This window comes from Lolium perenne, chromosome 6 (assembly GCF_019359855.2).
Source record: "Lolium perenne isolate Kyuss_39 chromosome 6, Kyuss_2.0, whole genome shotgun sequence".
NCBI classification, from domain to species: domain Eukaryota; kingdom Viridiplantae; phylum Streptophyta; class Magnoliopsida; order Poales; family Poaceae; genus Lolium; species Lolium perenne.
This window is the reverse complement of record NC_067249.2, coordinates 199,609,155-199,626,158: the sequence shown is the minus strand read 5'-3', so window position 1 is coordinate 199,626,158 and position 17,004 is coordinate 199,609,155. Positions and strand designations below refer to the sequence as shown.

Sequence of the window (17,004 nt, the reverse complement as noted above, 5' to 3'; positions counted from 1 at the left end):
ACGACGAAGCCGAGGCGGCGGCCCTCGTCAACCTTAGCCGTGTCTCGCCGCTGGAGGCGGCGGAGGCGAAGCGAAGAAGACACACTCTGAGCCGTCCACCAGGTCCGCGTGTACAAAGCGTTCCAGACGGAGGCTGCCTCCCGCCGCATCAATGCCGAGCTCGTCAAGCCCGAATAGGAGGCTGCTGCCGCGCTCATAGGCCCCAGTGAGTGAGGTATACTGGGGCCAGATTTTGGTAACTTAGGGTTAGCGGCTGCGTAGATTTAGGTTTAATCGTGTTGCTTTTGCAATCCATGCAAGAGTGATTGGAGGTGTCACGGGATTGCCGCAAACTCCCGCAGCTAAGTGGCAAAGCCCTGCCACTTGTCAAGCTCATCGAGCTCGCTCTAGGCCTTAGCCAGCTGCATGGCCTCTACTTGGTCAGCTCGGGTGGATGAGCAGATTGGGCTGGCCAGCACCGTTGCCCTTGCCATCTTCCTCCTCGTCCTCGCCGCTGGCCAGCGATAGTCGACGTCGCTTGTCAAAGAGGCAAGAAGTAGGCGACATCGCCTAGGTAACCAGCACGGTGGCGAAGGTCAAACTCCAAGGTACAAAGTTGTAGCTCTCCAACTCGTAGGCCGGGTCCTCCCGCAGATTGGGCTGGAGGTTGAACCAGCGACGGCGGACGCGCCGCTAGCGTCCCTCCCACCACACGGGCAACACGAGCACCTGTCGAGAATTCAGAAGCAAAACAATTGGACAAATGCAAAACCCTTGCCTCGGTACGACATGTATATGGCATGAAATATCCATGCTAACCGAGACTCCCTTTTGCGAAAAAGTGACATACTATTTTTTCTTTTTGAAATTAACACTTTCATTATATATATAGCAAGCAAGCCGCCTCATTAAAAACCTTCCAATCCCTTAGGTAACCTGGTAAAGAAAAAGAGTGCGTAAAAAACTTGCTACCAGTTCATTACATAATCGTTACATCATTTGCAATAACCGCTCTAATAGCGTCAGGGGATCACCATGCCAAACAGCTTGGGTCACCTCCATGAGCTTGGCTAAGCTATCAGCTGCCTCATTTGCCTCTCTAGAACAGTGGGAGAAAATAACACGGGCAAAACCCCTACATAAGAAAGTAGCCTCCTCATATATTGTTGCTGCTACTGCCAACGAATTGCCCCCATTCTGCATAGTTGTAATCACCTCGGCGCAGTCAGATTCGATGATGATTTTGTTACATCCAACTTCTACATAGCTGGCGAAGTTGGATGTAACAAAATCATCATCGAATCTGCTATGCAGCTTCTACATATTGCAGTGTCCAATGTCCCGCTGCTATGCAACTTCCTGTATGATCCCGCAGGATCGCACCCGTGCCTCCCGACCCTGTATCAACATTAAAAGCAGCGTCCACATTTAACTTCAAGAGTTCCTCCGGCGGTTTCTTCCAACCGTGTCTATCAATAGGGGGAGTCCCCAACTTCTTTGCTCTCCCGAAGTTCATAGTCAAGGTGAGGATTGAGAGAGCTGATCGGGTAGGATTTTGTAGTGTCTCGCCATGGGTCGCTCTTCTTCTCCCCCACCAGATGTACCATGTTGCCACTGCCGCTAGATCACATCGGCGTACCCAGGGGAGATTGCCGCCGCCGTCGTATCCAGAAGGAGTGACTCGAGAATTGTATAACCATTCACTTTAGCGTTGCGGGCATTTTCCAAAACCTGCGACATACCCAATCCATCCCAAACCTCCATGGCCCGAGCACAATTGAATAAAGTGTGTGCCACACTCTCACAATGGACATAGCACATCGGGCATTGGCTCGAAATGGGAATATGCCCGTTGGCCAGAGCGCCATAGCAAGGGATCGCTCCCAACAAAGTCCTCCAGCAATGGATTTTTATTTTAGCCGGAACCTTAGTAGAGCATAAAGCTCTCTAGACCGGACTGACTGCGGATGAGTCGAAAGGTCTAGTTCGACGTAGTTTTCGCCCGTGTTGATGGTCCCATTCCAAGTAATATGAAGATTTCACCGAAAAGACCCCACTTTTATTATTATGCCATGAGATAAAATCCTCCATCATACCCACGGATAGAGGTATCCGCAAGATCCTTTCCGCATCAGGAGCCCAAAAAATTTCTCTGGTTATCTCCTCATCCCAAGTCCTTGTTTCTGAGTCAATAAGTTCTCACACTCTAGTGTATACAATATTTCCTCCCCGGGTCATAATTTTCTTGTTATTTGCTAGAGGGTATCTAACAATCCTCCCAGATATTTATATTTTCACCATTGCCAACTCTTCAAATATGCCCTCTTTTGAATGTCTGAATGCCAGCCCAAATACTTTGCCAGGTGAATGAGCTGCCCTTCTTCAATTCACAGTTTAGGAGATCACCCGTAGGATAATATTTTGCCTTTAGGAGATCATCTGATAGAAGTCTCCAACATTGTTTAGAAAGCAAAGCTAGGTTGAAACTATGAGTATGTATATACGGATTGAAAACTTGAAAACCTATGTACAGATTTGTCTCAAGTAAAATATTTATCACACTAGGGAAAGTTGTAGTTGTACCACCAAATCCACCACGAATATATCTATCTAGCCATCCATTTTTGCGTTGACATATGTGCATCAAAATATCTCCTTTTGTTGCTCCTAAACACTTCGTATAAACTTGAAATGGAGCATGCCAACAACACATTCATACTACAGTGCGTAGATTTTTTTTCTCATGCAGCATAAATACTCGAAAGTACTCCTGGAAAGTTTCAAATTTATATGATTATCTTCGGAAAAAAATCTAGAAGTTATCCTAATGACTTTGCATGGATCTCAACACAAATCCACCATTATGTTTATAAAATCATGTTAGGTATTAGAGTATTGAACGAGTTTAATTCTCGTTTATCCTCACCTTTTTCTCAAATTTTAATGTATTTTGTTTAACACCCAATATACTTTAACCTTACCTAGTGGATTGGAGATAAAATTTTGTGAGGATTGAGTGAAGTTAGGGATTTCACCCAACTTAAGGGATTATCCCACTAATCCTACCTTACAGAAATACATACCATAGCGAGAGTCGGATTGCGCCAAAAGTTGGCCACATGGTACTGCAAGAAGATTAGAGGTAGCATGGTGAGACGGGTAGCCTCTTGTAGGTTCATGAGGTAATCGAGTTTCTTGGCCATGGCCGGTACAAATAATGCCAAGAATGAGAAGCGATAATGCATTTTCTTACGAGTCTTTTTTTGTTCGTAACCATATTTGACCATGATGGCAGGACAGCAAAGAGTAAAGTTTGAGAAAAACCTTAAAGTCATAAATGTTGTCTAAATCGAACCTCAGACTTCTAATCCTGGGAATCAGCACGCTAGACTTACAAATCCCGGTTAATTTATACCCTGAACCAGTCTAGACCAGTTTGGCACAATGATCCCGATCAAGATTAACCTCTACCTCGCTGACACGACGGCCCACATGTCATATCCATCTTTCCCAAATCTCTCCGGGCAAAAAAAAAAAAAAAATCACCATGGCTGCAGTTTCTCCCCTCCTTTTCAATCCACACTATGGCAGAAGTGGACTTTGCCGTGCACCAAAATCACACGGCAAAGGGGCAAATCGACTCGGCAAAGTCTTTGCCGTGCGGCCCTGCACGACAAAGATTGCTCGGCAATGACCCGCCCGGCAAAGCCATCTTTGCCGTGCGTCGCGCGAAAATCGCACGGCAAAGGCTTTGCCGTGCGCTGGGCCTGCGTTGTCGTATGACCTTCTTTGCCGTGCGCCTTGACTCTTTGCCGTGCGGTAGTCTTTGCCATGCGCTTCACCTCCAACCCGCATGGCAAAGCCTTTTCTTTGTCGTGCGCTTCCCCTCCACCCCGCACCCCGCACGACAAAGATTCTACAACATCACAGCCACAACAGCGCAGTGCACAGCAGGGCAACCTTTGCCGTGTGTATGTGCACGACAAAGATGGCCTTTGCCGTGTGCATGTGTCTTTGCCGTGTGCATTGATACGTCGCAAGCGTATCTATAATTTTTGATGTTCCATGCTTGTTTTACACAAATTACTATATGTTTAAGGGACTAACCTATTAATAGTTGCAAAAGTGCACAAGTTCTTGGTTTCAACTTTGTTGTGCAGGAAATAGGCAAATATGGAAGGAAATAGCTCATTATGGTGAAATCTGGAATTTCCCGGAATCTGTCCCTGCTGAACACTTTTCAAAGATCGCTTCGAAACTCCATCAAAACGACGTCCAATGAAAAAGTCGTAAACCACAAAGTTGTAGAGAATTTCAAACCGAACAATTTGGACATCTTATTCGTCCAGAACGGACAACGGATGCATCCGGAAAATCAGAATTACTGCAGAGGTTCGTGCAGTCTCCGGACTCCGAAAGTTGGTGACGTATTTGACATAAACTCTTTCCATACCTGGATATTTCGGCCGAGCCACGAGTTGTGAGGCTCATGAAGGACAGAGGGGAGTCCTAGGAAGGTTCTAGAGGTTCCCAAGAGCCCTTGGATCAAAGGGGCATCCATCCCATGGCCTAGATTGCATCTCTAACACTATATATTGATGGGAAACCCTATTTTTGGAGGTCCCAAGCATTGTCACGAAAATCCTCCTCCTTGACAGCAGCCAAGGAGGGGGAAACACTCATCTACACCAACACCAACTCAAGGAAGAAGAAGGCTAAGGGGCGGCGCTCCCCCATGATGCTGGCGGCGGGGAAGGAGTCCCCCGCGGCGCCGCCGGCGCCGCCCACGCCTCCGCCTCCCGACACTCCTCGCTGAGCCCTCCAACATCTTCACCGCCATCTCCATCACCAACTCCTCACTGTATTCAGTGGTCCATCCTCTCACAAACCTCTGTACCGCCCTATGTAAACATGGTGTTTGATGCTATAAGTTATAATCCTATGATCTATGTCATGTTGCCATAGTTTATTTGTTCTTTGATTGATTGGTTGTTTCTCTTTGGTTCATTAGAGTTGTATGTTGATATGTTACCGTCCTTGGTGCCCATTATATTTGTGCGCGCATGGATCAAGCACCATAGGGTTGGTAGTACTTGTATACTAGAAGGGGGAAGTTCTGCCGGAGTGACAGAAACCTAAGGACGCGAACCGGATAGTTGCATGTATGGGAGTAAGAGGACCATTTACTTAAGGCTATGGTTGGGGAAACCTTAATGCTTGTTAGTATTTACAGATGTTTGCTAGCAAGCCAATCATATAGTACTTGTAATCCCGGAGGGAGAGCATGTATATTTAGCCTCTCCTACATAGAAAGCTGCATCGAAGACATTGAACCCAAGATCTTCACTAATTGATCTTGGACAAAGCCACCACTATTACCACCGCCTTTCCACACTCATGGTACTGTTAGTTTAGTTTGTTTTATTGCTGCATCACTAACATTTATTCCGTGTATTTTATTGTTCTGCAAAGTCACCTCTCATACCCGTTATCGCTCTAGTTTTATTTCCTAGATATTGCAAACGCTTAGTGTGCGTAGAGTTGTATTAGTGGTTGATAGAACTTGAGAGAATGTTTATCCTACCTTTAGCTCCTCGTTGGGTTCGACACTCTTACTTATCGAAAAGGCTACACGCGATCCCCTATACTTGTGGGTTATCATGCATCTGCACGGCAAAGGTGCTGAAAAAATTCCAGATTTTTTCTGTTTCTCCATTAATCCCTGCATATGCAATTCACAAATACAAATATATATCCAGATACATATATAGCACAATATATAGAACATTTGCACATCATCAACAACAAAGTTCATACATAATAGTCCAACAAAATCCATACAATAGTCCAACAACAAAGTTCATACATAGAATGGTCCAAATAGCACAACAAAGTTCATACAACGAACATCAATCTTCGCCATTTCCGTGGCCACTTCCTTGTCCTTCTCCACCTCTTTGTCCTCCATCTCCTTGTCCTCCTACAAATTCATAGATGCATAAGTGGCATGGAATGGTTAAAATTGACATGTAAGACATGGAAGAACTAGAATTGACATGGAATGGCTAAAATTGAACATAATCGCTAAAATTGACATGAAATGGCTAAAATTCAACATAATGGCTAAAAATGTCATGTAATGGCTGAAATTAACATAGACACAATCAGCAGTGTCCTCCCTGACGCAATCACCAGTGTCCTCCCCGACGCGGACGTCTCCTCCATCGCGGGTCTTCCGCCAATTCGCGCGCCTATCTCTCCATCCTCCTCTACTCTGTGAAGCACTCCCACTCAGGCGACCGCCCCTGGGCGGAGCTCTTGGACCGTGTGGTGCTCTCACACCTGTAGTTCCTCACCGCCGCCGTCGCTGCAAATGCGTCCGCGGGAACTTCTCCACACTCCTCACCGTCTAGTGTTGCTCTACCTGCCCTGCGCGTTCGACCAGACCTTCTCTGACAGATAGACGATAGGAGGGCTCGAGGTGCAACGAGGCTGTGCGGCTTGATCCCGTTCCTGGCAGTCGTCCCGCTGGCCACCACGGCGCTGCTCCCGATCTTAAACGCCTCCCCGTACGAGCTCGCCTGGTCCTCCGCGCGGGTCTCGTCTGCAGGGTCGCCGCTTCTGGCGAGGTCCTGTACTGTGCCGCATCCATACGGGATGCCGACGACAGGAGTTTCTGCTGCTCCGCGGCGAGTGGAGGAGGCAAATCGCTAGCGGATGGAGCGTCGGGGTCATCAGGGAATGAGGTTCATGCGGCAGACACTACCGGTGCAGTCCTAGTAATTTGGGGATTGAATAGAACATGGATGGAAGATGATGAATCGATCTGACATATGGGCCAGATGCGTCAAAGGTCTGAATGATTCCTGTCGGGACTGCTTTTCTTCCTGGTGTACCAAACGGGTATAGGGTTTAGATTGACCGGGATCGGTGTGTTTAGGGTGCCTATTTTCAGGATTAGGAGTTTGGGATTTGATTTCAACACCGTCTACAACTTGAAGGTTTTTTTTTAGACTTTACTCGACAGCAAACTATCTCGAAAAACAAACAACAATCAGAAAACAATTGTTGTTTGTTACTCCTAGTTGTCACTTGCCTTCATGACATCCAGATACTACGATAATCCTTGAACCTTGCAGGGGGCTGCTGCCCTCCCCCTCCAAGGCCTAGACTGTATTGCTTAATTTTTAATGAAAAAAAAACAGTTTATTAATAACAATCAACAATGGTATACAGATCTCTAAAAGTAATAAATTTACAAAAAAGTTTCCAATCCACCTTGCGGAAGACTGTATTGCTCAATTAATGGGTGAGATTTGGTTAGATTAGGACACAAATTACTTGAGATTAGAGGACACAAGGTACGTGATCCCTGTAGCTTGCCTGTCTTCACTCATACAAAAGGAGCAATCCTCATGAATTTTCGTCTAGCTCCGCCATTGCTTTCTTCCCCTAGATAGTTTGCCTACGACTAAGCTAAGATGGCACATAACGGAATTATGTTCTACAGATCTAGTACTTATTTCGGTTCATAAAAATAAATATGTTTTAGAGCATCTCTAACAGGTCATTTTTATAGCTGGCCCCGACCCTTATAATATCCGTTTTTGAGGTTTTCATGGAGAAAAATGACCCCGAGAGGATCCCTTGTATTTGCTAAAACTAGGCGCCCAACAAAAATTCCTCCCAACACAGTATATCCCCTGTTTCCACAAGGCATCCGTCGGTACCCCACTACTCCTTATATGCTCAAAAACCCTTGGCGCACTAAAATTTCTGCCCGCGCTCTTTCGCCCACCCCTCTTTCAGTTAATTTGGGCTGCCGCATGCAACTATGCGTCGAAAGAAAGGTTATCTGTTGTCCCCCACGCATATCCCGCACCTTAGGGGCGGAGCCAGCTATATGGCAAGATTTGGCGGCCGCCATACCTAAATTTTAGCTCCAATACTAGCTATATATGTGCATATGTGCTTCAGGTTTGCCATTTCCTTCTGCTTCCAATCTGCCATCGATGGCATCGCTGCGGTGGTGCGTTTCAGGACAAACGATTGAATCGGTAAGTGATTCACCCCGTGTTGGGCCCGGTGACTATTGGGCCTGAATCCTGATCGGTAAAGCAGGAATACACGCACACTGATTGACACACGAACACGATCCTGCTGCTGACTCAGAAACCAGAAATCCTACACCTACGGAATAAATCTCACGGACCAACCTTACGGATTGCCTCCTCCTTGTGTGATTGGCTGAATCCCTCCCACCTCCCATGATTCTAGGGCATCAATCCCTCCCGTGGCCTCCACGTATGTCCGTAAGGTGAATTCCGTATAAAATTGTCCGTAAGGTGAATTCCGATCGCGATCGTGAGGTGAGGAGCGGAGGCGGCACGCCTGCAGGACGCTAGCGCACAGCACCAACCAAAGCCGCGGCCGCCGGCCGACCAGACGAGGCCGCGAGGGCCACTGGGCGAGTAAGAATACGGTACCCAAGAAGAAAACCAAGTACATAAGGTATTTGATCCTGGACGCACTTTCAATTCTGAAACCAATCTCGTTGTCGCCTGAATAAACCTCTAGTGCAAAGGATTTGATCTTGCGGACTTTATCTTCAGTCTAACACTTGTTTGTCCCTAATATAACACATCCAGTAATTAATTATTTTTTATCTATTGTTTCTTGGTTTATGCAGATCATTTGTTTGTTCAACAAGTTATAATTATAGATCAGTTATTCGTGTAGTTTCTACGTAGTGGGGTATTTTCAATGCAATACATTATTTTATCATTACGAAATTATGTTGTATATATGTTGAACGAAAATAATATTTAGCTACTTATTTATCGACTCCGCCACACCTCAAATTTATTCCTGCCTCCGCCACCTCTAGGAGTTGGGAGCTCGTAGTTCCTTGGCCCCCCTTTTGCCTGGATGTGGCCGAACTTGTTACCGGCTTACCGCCATGGATCTAGCGTGGAGCTCCACCGTGTGCCCCGATTCGGGCACGCCCTCGAAGTAGCCACCCGATTCAGTGGCTGCTATATGGGAGATAGTCTCCAAATTTATTTATATGGCATCCTTTGTATTCATGTGCGGTTTGAATTACTCTTTGATTCCAAACCGTTCGTTATTTGTTTAATTATTTGGATTTAGACTATTACTATAATTTGGATTGTTCTTATATTGTGTGATGTTAAACATTCATAAATTTGCTTGCTACTATAATAAGATTGTGTTATCCAAAATCACACATCGTGTGTGCTTAAATAAAGGGACGTGCTGGGCGTCCCCCGGGCGATCAAATCCCGGGATCCCCCGGGTCACGAGCCGTCCGATTGAGTCAACGCAGCAACCGTATCCGTCCGATACAGAACATGCTGCACATGGAATACTTCCTCCAGCTCCACCACGTGGGTGGACCCCACCCCACCATCCACATGCCCCGCAGAGAAAATGAATTGGTCGTCGTCTCCGCAAGCCCATCGAGCACTCGATGCTGCAACTAAGGAAAAAAGGACGGAAGTCTTGCGAGACTGCCGCCGCTTGCAGTGCCATGACCGTCGCCGCTTGCAGTGCCGTCGCCGCCGCTGCTCGTAGCATCTCCGGCAAGGGCTAGTAGCACATCCTTCTGCCGCTGGTACCATCGCTACTGACGTCGGCAGCAAAATCGTCGTAGCATCTCCATCCATGGCGCTGCATCGCCGCTCGCCTCTCCCAGCAACCACAAGGAGCCTTGGTAGCTACAGTCGACGACCGCTCGCAGCATCCGCATCGAACCTTTGACAGCAATGCCGCTAGCCCCCTTGCAGCAAGTCCGCCCGCCCTTCATAGCAAGGCCGGTAGCCTTTTGTAGCGACGTTGGCCGCCGCTGGCAGCAACCGTCTCCGCTCGCCGGCAGCGACTGCCTCGGCCACTGGTAGCAACCCCAGTCCATGTTGCAGCAAGTCCGCCGCCCTTTCTAGCAAGACCAGTACCCTTTTGTAGCGACGCTGGCCACTGCCGGCAGCAACCGCCTCCGCTCGCCGGTAGCGACAGCCTCTACCGCTGGTAGCAACACCGCCAACCCCTTGTAGCAAGCCCGAGCTCCCTTTGTAGCAGTGTCGGCCACCGTTGGTAGCAACCGCCTCCACCACCGGTAGCAACTTCGGCAACAACCTTGCAGCAAGGCCGACCGCCGCTGGTAGCAACCATCTCCCCCGCTGGCAGCAAGGCCGGCCGCCGATGGCAGCAACCACTTCTTACAACCTCCCACGTCTCGTCCATGGTGCCCACCGTCTTCACGAGATGTGGCCGGGGGAGCGGCGACTCGCAGGGTGTCACGACATGCAGCAACGGCCGGTGGCACACGCGACTTACAACAACGGTCGGCGACGCGAAGAGGGAAGGATTTTGGGACGAGGCGCTCGCAGAGGAGGAGGCCGGAGGTGGGGCGGCGCCCTCACGGAGGTGATGGCTGGAGGAGAAGCCATGGCGCGCTTGCACGGGATAAAGGACGAGGGACAATGGTGGCGTGTGGCCGTACGTGCTGGTTCCTGGTGCGAGATGCACTGCAAATGGCGAGAAAACTAGAGAAAGAAGAAGACGTGTGTGGAGAAGAGGGTTCGGGAAGGAGATAAGGTTGACCCGGCACTGTAACTGCGTGGACACGCGTCACGCGTATGAGGTGGAGGAAAAATCATGCGATCCCCCGGGGGGAAGGCAGCGTTTTCCTTAAATAAATCCTAAAACTGATTTACTTCTATGGTCTTTGAATTATAACTTCGACCACTGTTTCCATCTATATCTGGTATGTACAAGGAATGAGAAAAAAAAATGTTGTCGGGCTAATATTAGGACTGCCAATTTGCCATCAATGTTTTATTTCGTTCCATCAAACAAGATACAAAACGAGATCTGGCAAAAGGTAATTGTCGGGTGAGTCCACTGGGTGGTGGGTGCACATAAAGTGTTCGCAGAAAACGCCCGTACGGGACCATTTCGACGTCACTGGTCCTAATAAGTACGCAGAAAGGTCGTGTCACAGTCACCAGTTCACCGCTATGTTGGCATGCATCGCAAGATTAACAGATTCCCGTTTCGCAAAAAAATAAAAGATTAAAAGATTCCATAAAAACTGTAAAAAATAATGAGAAAATAATTCCCAGCAACTAGAGGACGCAAGAAAATAGAATCAAGCGCTCAGTGCAAGCGCATGGCTGCCAAGAACTCTTGCAGCGCCGCCCTGGACGACCCGCCGTCCTCCGCCCATGCCCTCTTCATCACCTTCTGGACCTCCGCCACCCGCCGCCGCATCTCCGCCCCCATCACCGTCTCGATCCCCTCTGCCAGCTTGCAGCTCTCCACGGCCGAGCTCTCGAGGTTCCCCCGCGCCACCTCCACGCACACGCCCCACTCCTCCGCCAGCGTCTTGACGTTGTAGAACTGCTCCGCCGAGAGCGGCCAGCCGACGATGGGCACGCCGTGCGTCAGGCTCTCCAGCACCGAGTTCCACCCGCAGTGGCTAAGGAACGCCCCCGTGGAGCCGTGCGCGAGGATGCTCACCTGCGGCGCCCATCCGTGGACAAGTAGGCCGCGGTTGGCAGCACGCGCCCGCGCCTCAAACGCTTCCGGCAGCCATTCTTCGCCACCGTTCACATCGACGTCGATCCCCACCGGCGGCCGGAAGGCCCAGATGAAAGGCCGTCCGGTCGACTCCAGTGCCGTGGTTAGCTCCATCATCTGCTTCCGGCGTATCGAGTTCTGCGACCCGAACGATATGTACAGAACGGACGACGGTGGCTGCGAGTCTAGCCAGCGGATGACGGCGCCGTCGTCGGTCGCTGTATGCGCCGAACCATCGCGGACGAGAGGGCCGATGGAGCAGACCGGAACCTTCTTGCCGAGAGTGCGGCGCACCATGTCCAACCCGGTGGGCTCCAGCTCCTGCACCGTGTTCATCAGCACCGCGTCCGTCAGGTAGCCGTGCTGTATCTGCCGGTGGTGGAACGCAATCACCCGGTCCATGCGGGGAGATGGGCTGGAGAGGAACACTACCGACATCTGAGACCGGTGGAGCTCCACCTCCGGGTGCTCGGGCAGCCGGAGCAGGCCGCCGTCGCCGAAAGGCAGCGCCGGCATGTTCTTCCACAGGGCGTGCAGGATGGCCGTGCCGAACGCGCCGCACGACACGAAGATGGCGTTCGCACATCCGCGGCGGCGCGCGACGCCCACCGTCCACGCGACGAACACGTCGGCGATGACGCAGACGGACTCGTTGTCGGCGACAAGGCGGGAGATGTAGGCGTCGAAGGCGGGCTCGAGGGACTCGAAGGCCTCGAAGAGCGTGAGGTACGCCGGGGGCGGGAGGGAGCTGGTGGACTCGCAGTCGGCGGGAAGCCCGTGGTCGGCCGGGACGAACGGCAGCGCGTGGAAGCTGATGTCCAACGATGGGGACGACGTGGAGGTGGAAGCGCGGAGGGCGGCGACGTTGCGCGGGGTTGAGACGAGGGTGATGGAGACGTCGCCGGGGAGGACGCGGCGGAGGAGGCGGGCCGCTTCTAGGAAGCTGACGAGGTGGCCCTGGCCGGGGAAGGGGAACAGCACGACGTGCTTGTTGCTGGCCATGGCCATGGTTGCGGGTACGCTTGCTTCCGAGTGGTGGTGCTTTAGTCTTCTCTGCTGATGCGCATGAGCACTAATTTTGCTGGCGTTGTTGGAACTTTTGGATTGGGCACCACGTGCTTGGTATTGGTGCGCTCATGTCTACCTTATTGGGAATGGTAGGACTAAGAGCGTCCCCACTCGTCTTCCCGACTAGGCACTCGAGCGACGTTTTTCCAATCCGGACGACGTTATTCGGTCAAGTCGCGCCCCCGGTTCCTCGATTTCGTCCGGATTAGGGCCTAAATTCATCCGGCGAGCCCACGCCATCCCCGCCCCCCATGGAGCGCTCGGGGACTCCGGACGAAACGAAAGCGCGCGAAACATCGAGGAAACTTCCCGCGCGTCTGGTGACCCCAAATTGTCGGCGAGAGACACCGATCATCGTCCTCATCGCATCGTCTTCCGTGCGCTGTAAAAGCCTGCCGGTCAGCATTCGCCGGCCGCGTAGCTTCCACGCGGCGAGTTAATGCCGTCGCCTCGGTATCACGCGCAGCTACCTCTATTTATCGCCGATCTACCGCGTCTGCTCCACATTCACCTCCTCGCTCACCTTCCCCAAATCTTTCCCGATCTCGCATGAACCCGCGGCGGCCACAACAATGGCGAACGACGGCGCGGCAAACAATCGTTTCGGCCGCCGCTCTCTCCACCAATGGAAGGGGCGGTGATATAGGCATCCCCAATGGGCCTACCAAAGATGGTACCCGGGGTTTGCTGAAGGCCCATGACTCGAGGAATATGAATCCCAAGTTCATACTAAGGAAAGCTAGAGTTGTATTAGGAAATATAGACTTGTAATTTTACGGGACGGATTAGAAACCCTCCCGGACTCTGTAACTTGTGTATTACGAATCCCTCGGCTCCGCCTCCTATATAAGGGGGAGTCGAGGGACAAAGAAATGATCGACTCATTGTTTCACGCAACCCTAGTTTTCATAACCGTCGAGTACTTTCCGGCTAAAACCTTCGAGATCTACTTGCCCTCTACTTCCGACTAAACCCTAGTCTATCAACTTGGCCAGAGCCTCTACTAGCAACGGAGAGCATGCAAGATCGTAAACAACACATATATGATAGATCAATAATCAACTTGACATAGTATTCCATATTCATCGGATCCCAACAAACACAACATGTAGCATTACAATAAGATGATCTTGATCATGTTAGGCAGCTCACAAGATCTAAACATGATAGCACAAGAGGAGAAGACAACCATCTAGCTACTGCTATGGACCCATAGTCCAAGGATGAACTACTCACGCATCAGTCCGGAGGCGGGCATGGTGGTGTAGAGCCCTCCGGTGATGATTCCCCTCTCCGGCAGGGTACCGGAGGCGATCTTCAGAATCCCCCGAGATGGGATTGGCGGCGACGGCGTCCCAGTAACTTTTCTCGTATCGTGGCTCTCGGTACTAGGGTTTTCGCGACGGAGAGATTAAATAGGCGAAGGGGCAGAGTCGAGGGACGCTCGAGGGGCCCACCCCATAGGGCGGCGTGGCCAGGGGTGGGGTCGCGCCCCCTAGGGTGTGGCCGCCTCGTCGCCCCTCTTCGTCTCCTCTTCGGACTTCTGGAAGGCTCCGTGGAAAATAAGACCGTGGGCTTTTGTTTCGTCCAATTCCGAGAATATTTCCTATGTAGGATTTCTGAAACCAAAAACAACAGAAAACAGGAACTGACGCTTCGGCATCTTGTTAATAGGTTAGTGCCGGAAAATGCATCAAAATGATATAAAGTGTATATAAAACATGTGAGTATTGTCTTAAAACTAGCATGGAACATAAAAAATTATAGATACGTTCGAGACGTATCAAGGGCGGGAACTCCCCCGTCCTGGGGATGCCGCCGCCGGTGGCGGCTACCGTGTCGCGCCGCCACGTTAGTTCCTGGATGCCGAGGAGGATGGACCCATCCTCCTCCTCGTCTGGCTCGCGGTCGGCGTCCAGGTCCGGCGGCTCGACGCCGGCCACCGTCAAGAAGGAGTGGGCGTCTCCTTCGACCGTCAAGAAGGAACCGGCGTCGCCACCGCCGACCAGAGGGCGCAGCGACGGCGCCCTCATCATCCACGACCAGCCTTCCTCTCTGCAGTGCGGGCGGAAGAGGAAGTCGTCGAAGAAGGAGGCCGCCGCCATCAACAACGCCGCAAACAAGTTCGCCGAGGAGGAGGCGAAGCGCGCGGAGGATGCCGCCGTGGCGGAGGAGATCGCCACGTCGCTCAAAGACCTGGTGCCCGCCGACAACACCCTCCCTGAGGACGCCGCACTGGAGTGGTCGAGGCGCGACTGGGAGTGCCAGGAGGCGGAGCAACAGCGGCGGCTGCTGGATCTGGCCACCGCGCGTCAACTCGCCGCCCGCGCCGCCGCACCAACCGCCGGTAGGAACGCCGCGCCCAGGGAGGTGATCAAGCTTGAGGAGAGCAGCGACGACGACATCTACCGGCCGTCGCCGCCACGCGCCGGCGACGCTGGCCAGGGTACGAGCCACTGGTACGAGGCGCCGCCGTCCCAGGACAACGCCGGCTCGAGTGACGATGATGACGGCGGTGACTACACGTCCTTCTACCGCCATTTCGGCATGTAGGAGGCGTATAAGTTTTAGTTTGCCTATCACCGAATTCAAATATATGTATGAATTCGGCCTATTTATGTACGAACTCGCCTCTATATGTTAAATATCATTAAATTTCGCTTATGTTTGAACGAGCTTCGCCCAAATTTGTCTGAATTCGCCGAATTACCTCCAGCTTATGTTTGAACTTGCATCCATCCTGGGCTCGCGGCTGGGAAAATGGGCCTCCCCAGGCCTAATTTTCATCCAATCCGGACGGAAATAACGCCGGATTTCGGCGTGGGGAGGCCAAACGAGTGGAGATGCTCTAAGGCATCTCCAGCGGCTCATTTCAGCGTTCGGAAATGTTCGCGCGCATCCGTTTGCGTCGGTTGAAATGGTTGAAATCGACCGCGCGTCTGTTTGCGCCACGGGGTGACTCCAGCGGCACGACATATTTTTGCGAGAAGCATTTTTTTAACATGAAAACATAATTTACGCATGAAAATAAACCCTAAACGCCTGCGCCTACTGCTGCTCCTCATCGCTGTCGAGCACGATGAGCTTCGGTATCACCCACGGCCAGTTGGAAACCGGAGGAACGTACGCCGGGCGCGCCGGTGGTGCTGGAGGTGGAGCCGCCCAGGGCTCTGGCTGTGGCGGAGGTGGAGGCGGCCAGTGTTGTGGCTGTGGCGGCGGTGGAGCCGCCCAGGGCTCTGGCTGTGGCGGAGGTGGAGGCGGCCAATGCTGTGGCTGTGGCGGCGGTGGAGGCGCCCAGGGATGTGGTTGTGGCGGCGGTGGAGACGCCCAAGGGTTGTATGGTGGCGGTTGTGGCGCGGTCGAGTCCTGTAGCGCCAGTCGTAGGGCTTCATTCTCCGACAGGCCCGGCGGCTGATACGTCTCCGACGTATCGATAATTTCTTATGTTCCATGCCACATTATTGATGTTATCTACATGTTTTATGCACACTTTATGTCATATTCGTGCATTTTCTGGAACTAACCTATTAACAGGATGCCGAAGTGCCAGTTCCTGTTTTCTGCTGTTTTTGGTTTCAGAAATCCTAGTAACGAAATATTCTCGGAATCGGACGAAATCAACGCCCAAGTTCCTATTTTCACCGGAAGCATCCAGAACACCCGGGAAGGACCAGAGTGGACCCACAGGGGGCCCAGACCATAGGCCGGCGCGGCCCAGGCCCTGGCCGCGCCGCCCTATAGTGTCGGTGCCCCTTCGACCCTCCGAGGCTGCCCTTCCGCCTATTTAAAGCCTCCGTCGCGAAAACCCTGATGCGTTCGACGAAAACCACAGAAACCTTCCAGAGCCGCCGCCATCGCGAGGCCAAGATCTGGGGGACAGGAGTCTCTGTTCCGGCACGCTGCCGGAGCGGGGAAGTGCCCCCGGAAGGCTTCTCCATCGACACCGCTGCCATCTCCACCGCCATCTTCATCACCGCTGCTGCTCCCATGAGGAGGGAGTAGTTCTCCATCGAGGCTCGGGGCTGTACCGGTAGCTATGTGGTTCATCTCTCTTCCATGTACCTCAATACAATAATCTCATGAGCTGCTTTACATGATTGAGATTCATATGAGTTTTGTATCACTACTATCTATGTGCTACTCTAGCAAAGTTATTAAAGTAGTTCTATTCCTCCTGCACGTGTGTAAAGGTGACAGTGTGTGCACCGTGTCAGTACTTGGTTTATGCTATGATCATGATCTCTTGTAGATTGCGAAGTTAACTATTGCTATGATAATATTGATGTGATCTATTCCTCCTACATATGCATGAAGGTGACAGTGTGCATGCTATGTTAGTACTTGGTTTAATCTGTTGAT

At 51.4% G+C, this 17,004-nt stretch overlaps 1 protein-coding gene across 1 annotated transcript; it reads right to left on the bottom strand.

Annotated features, from left to right (window-relative positions):
* Positions 1 to 10,780: 10,780 nt before the first annotated feature.
* On the bottom strand, positions 10,781 to 12,692 carry LOC127306431 (UDP-glycosyltransferase 92A1). Its single transcript, XM_051337066.2, has one exon. The coding sequence runs from the start codon at positions 12,583 to 12,585 to the stop codon at positions 11,155 to 11,157; it is 1,431 nt and encodes a 476-aa protein (XP_051193026.1). The 5' UTR covers positions 12,586 to 12,692; the 3' UTR covers positions 10,781 to 11,154.
* Positions 12,693 to 17,004: the final 4,312 nt, after the last annotated feature.

Excerpts from the sequence above, each read along its gene's own strand:
- LOC127306431 (XM_051337066.2), bottom strand. The coding sequence starts at position 12,585 with ATGGCCATGGCCAGCAACAAGCACGTCGTGCTGTTCCCCTTCCCCGGC.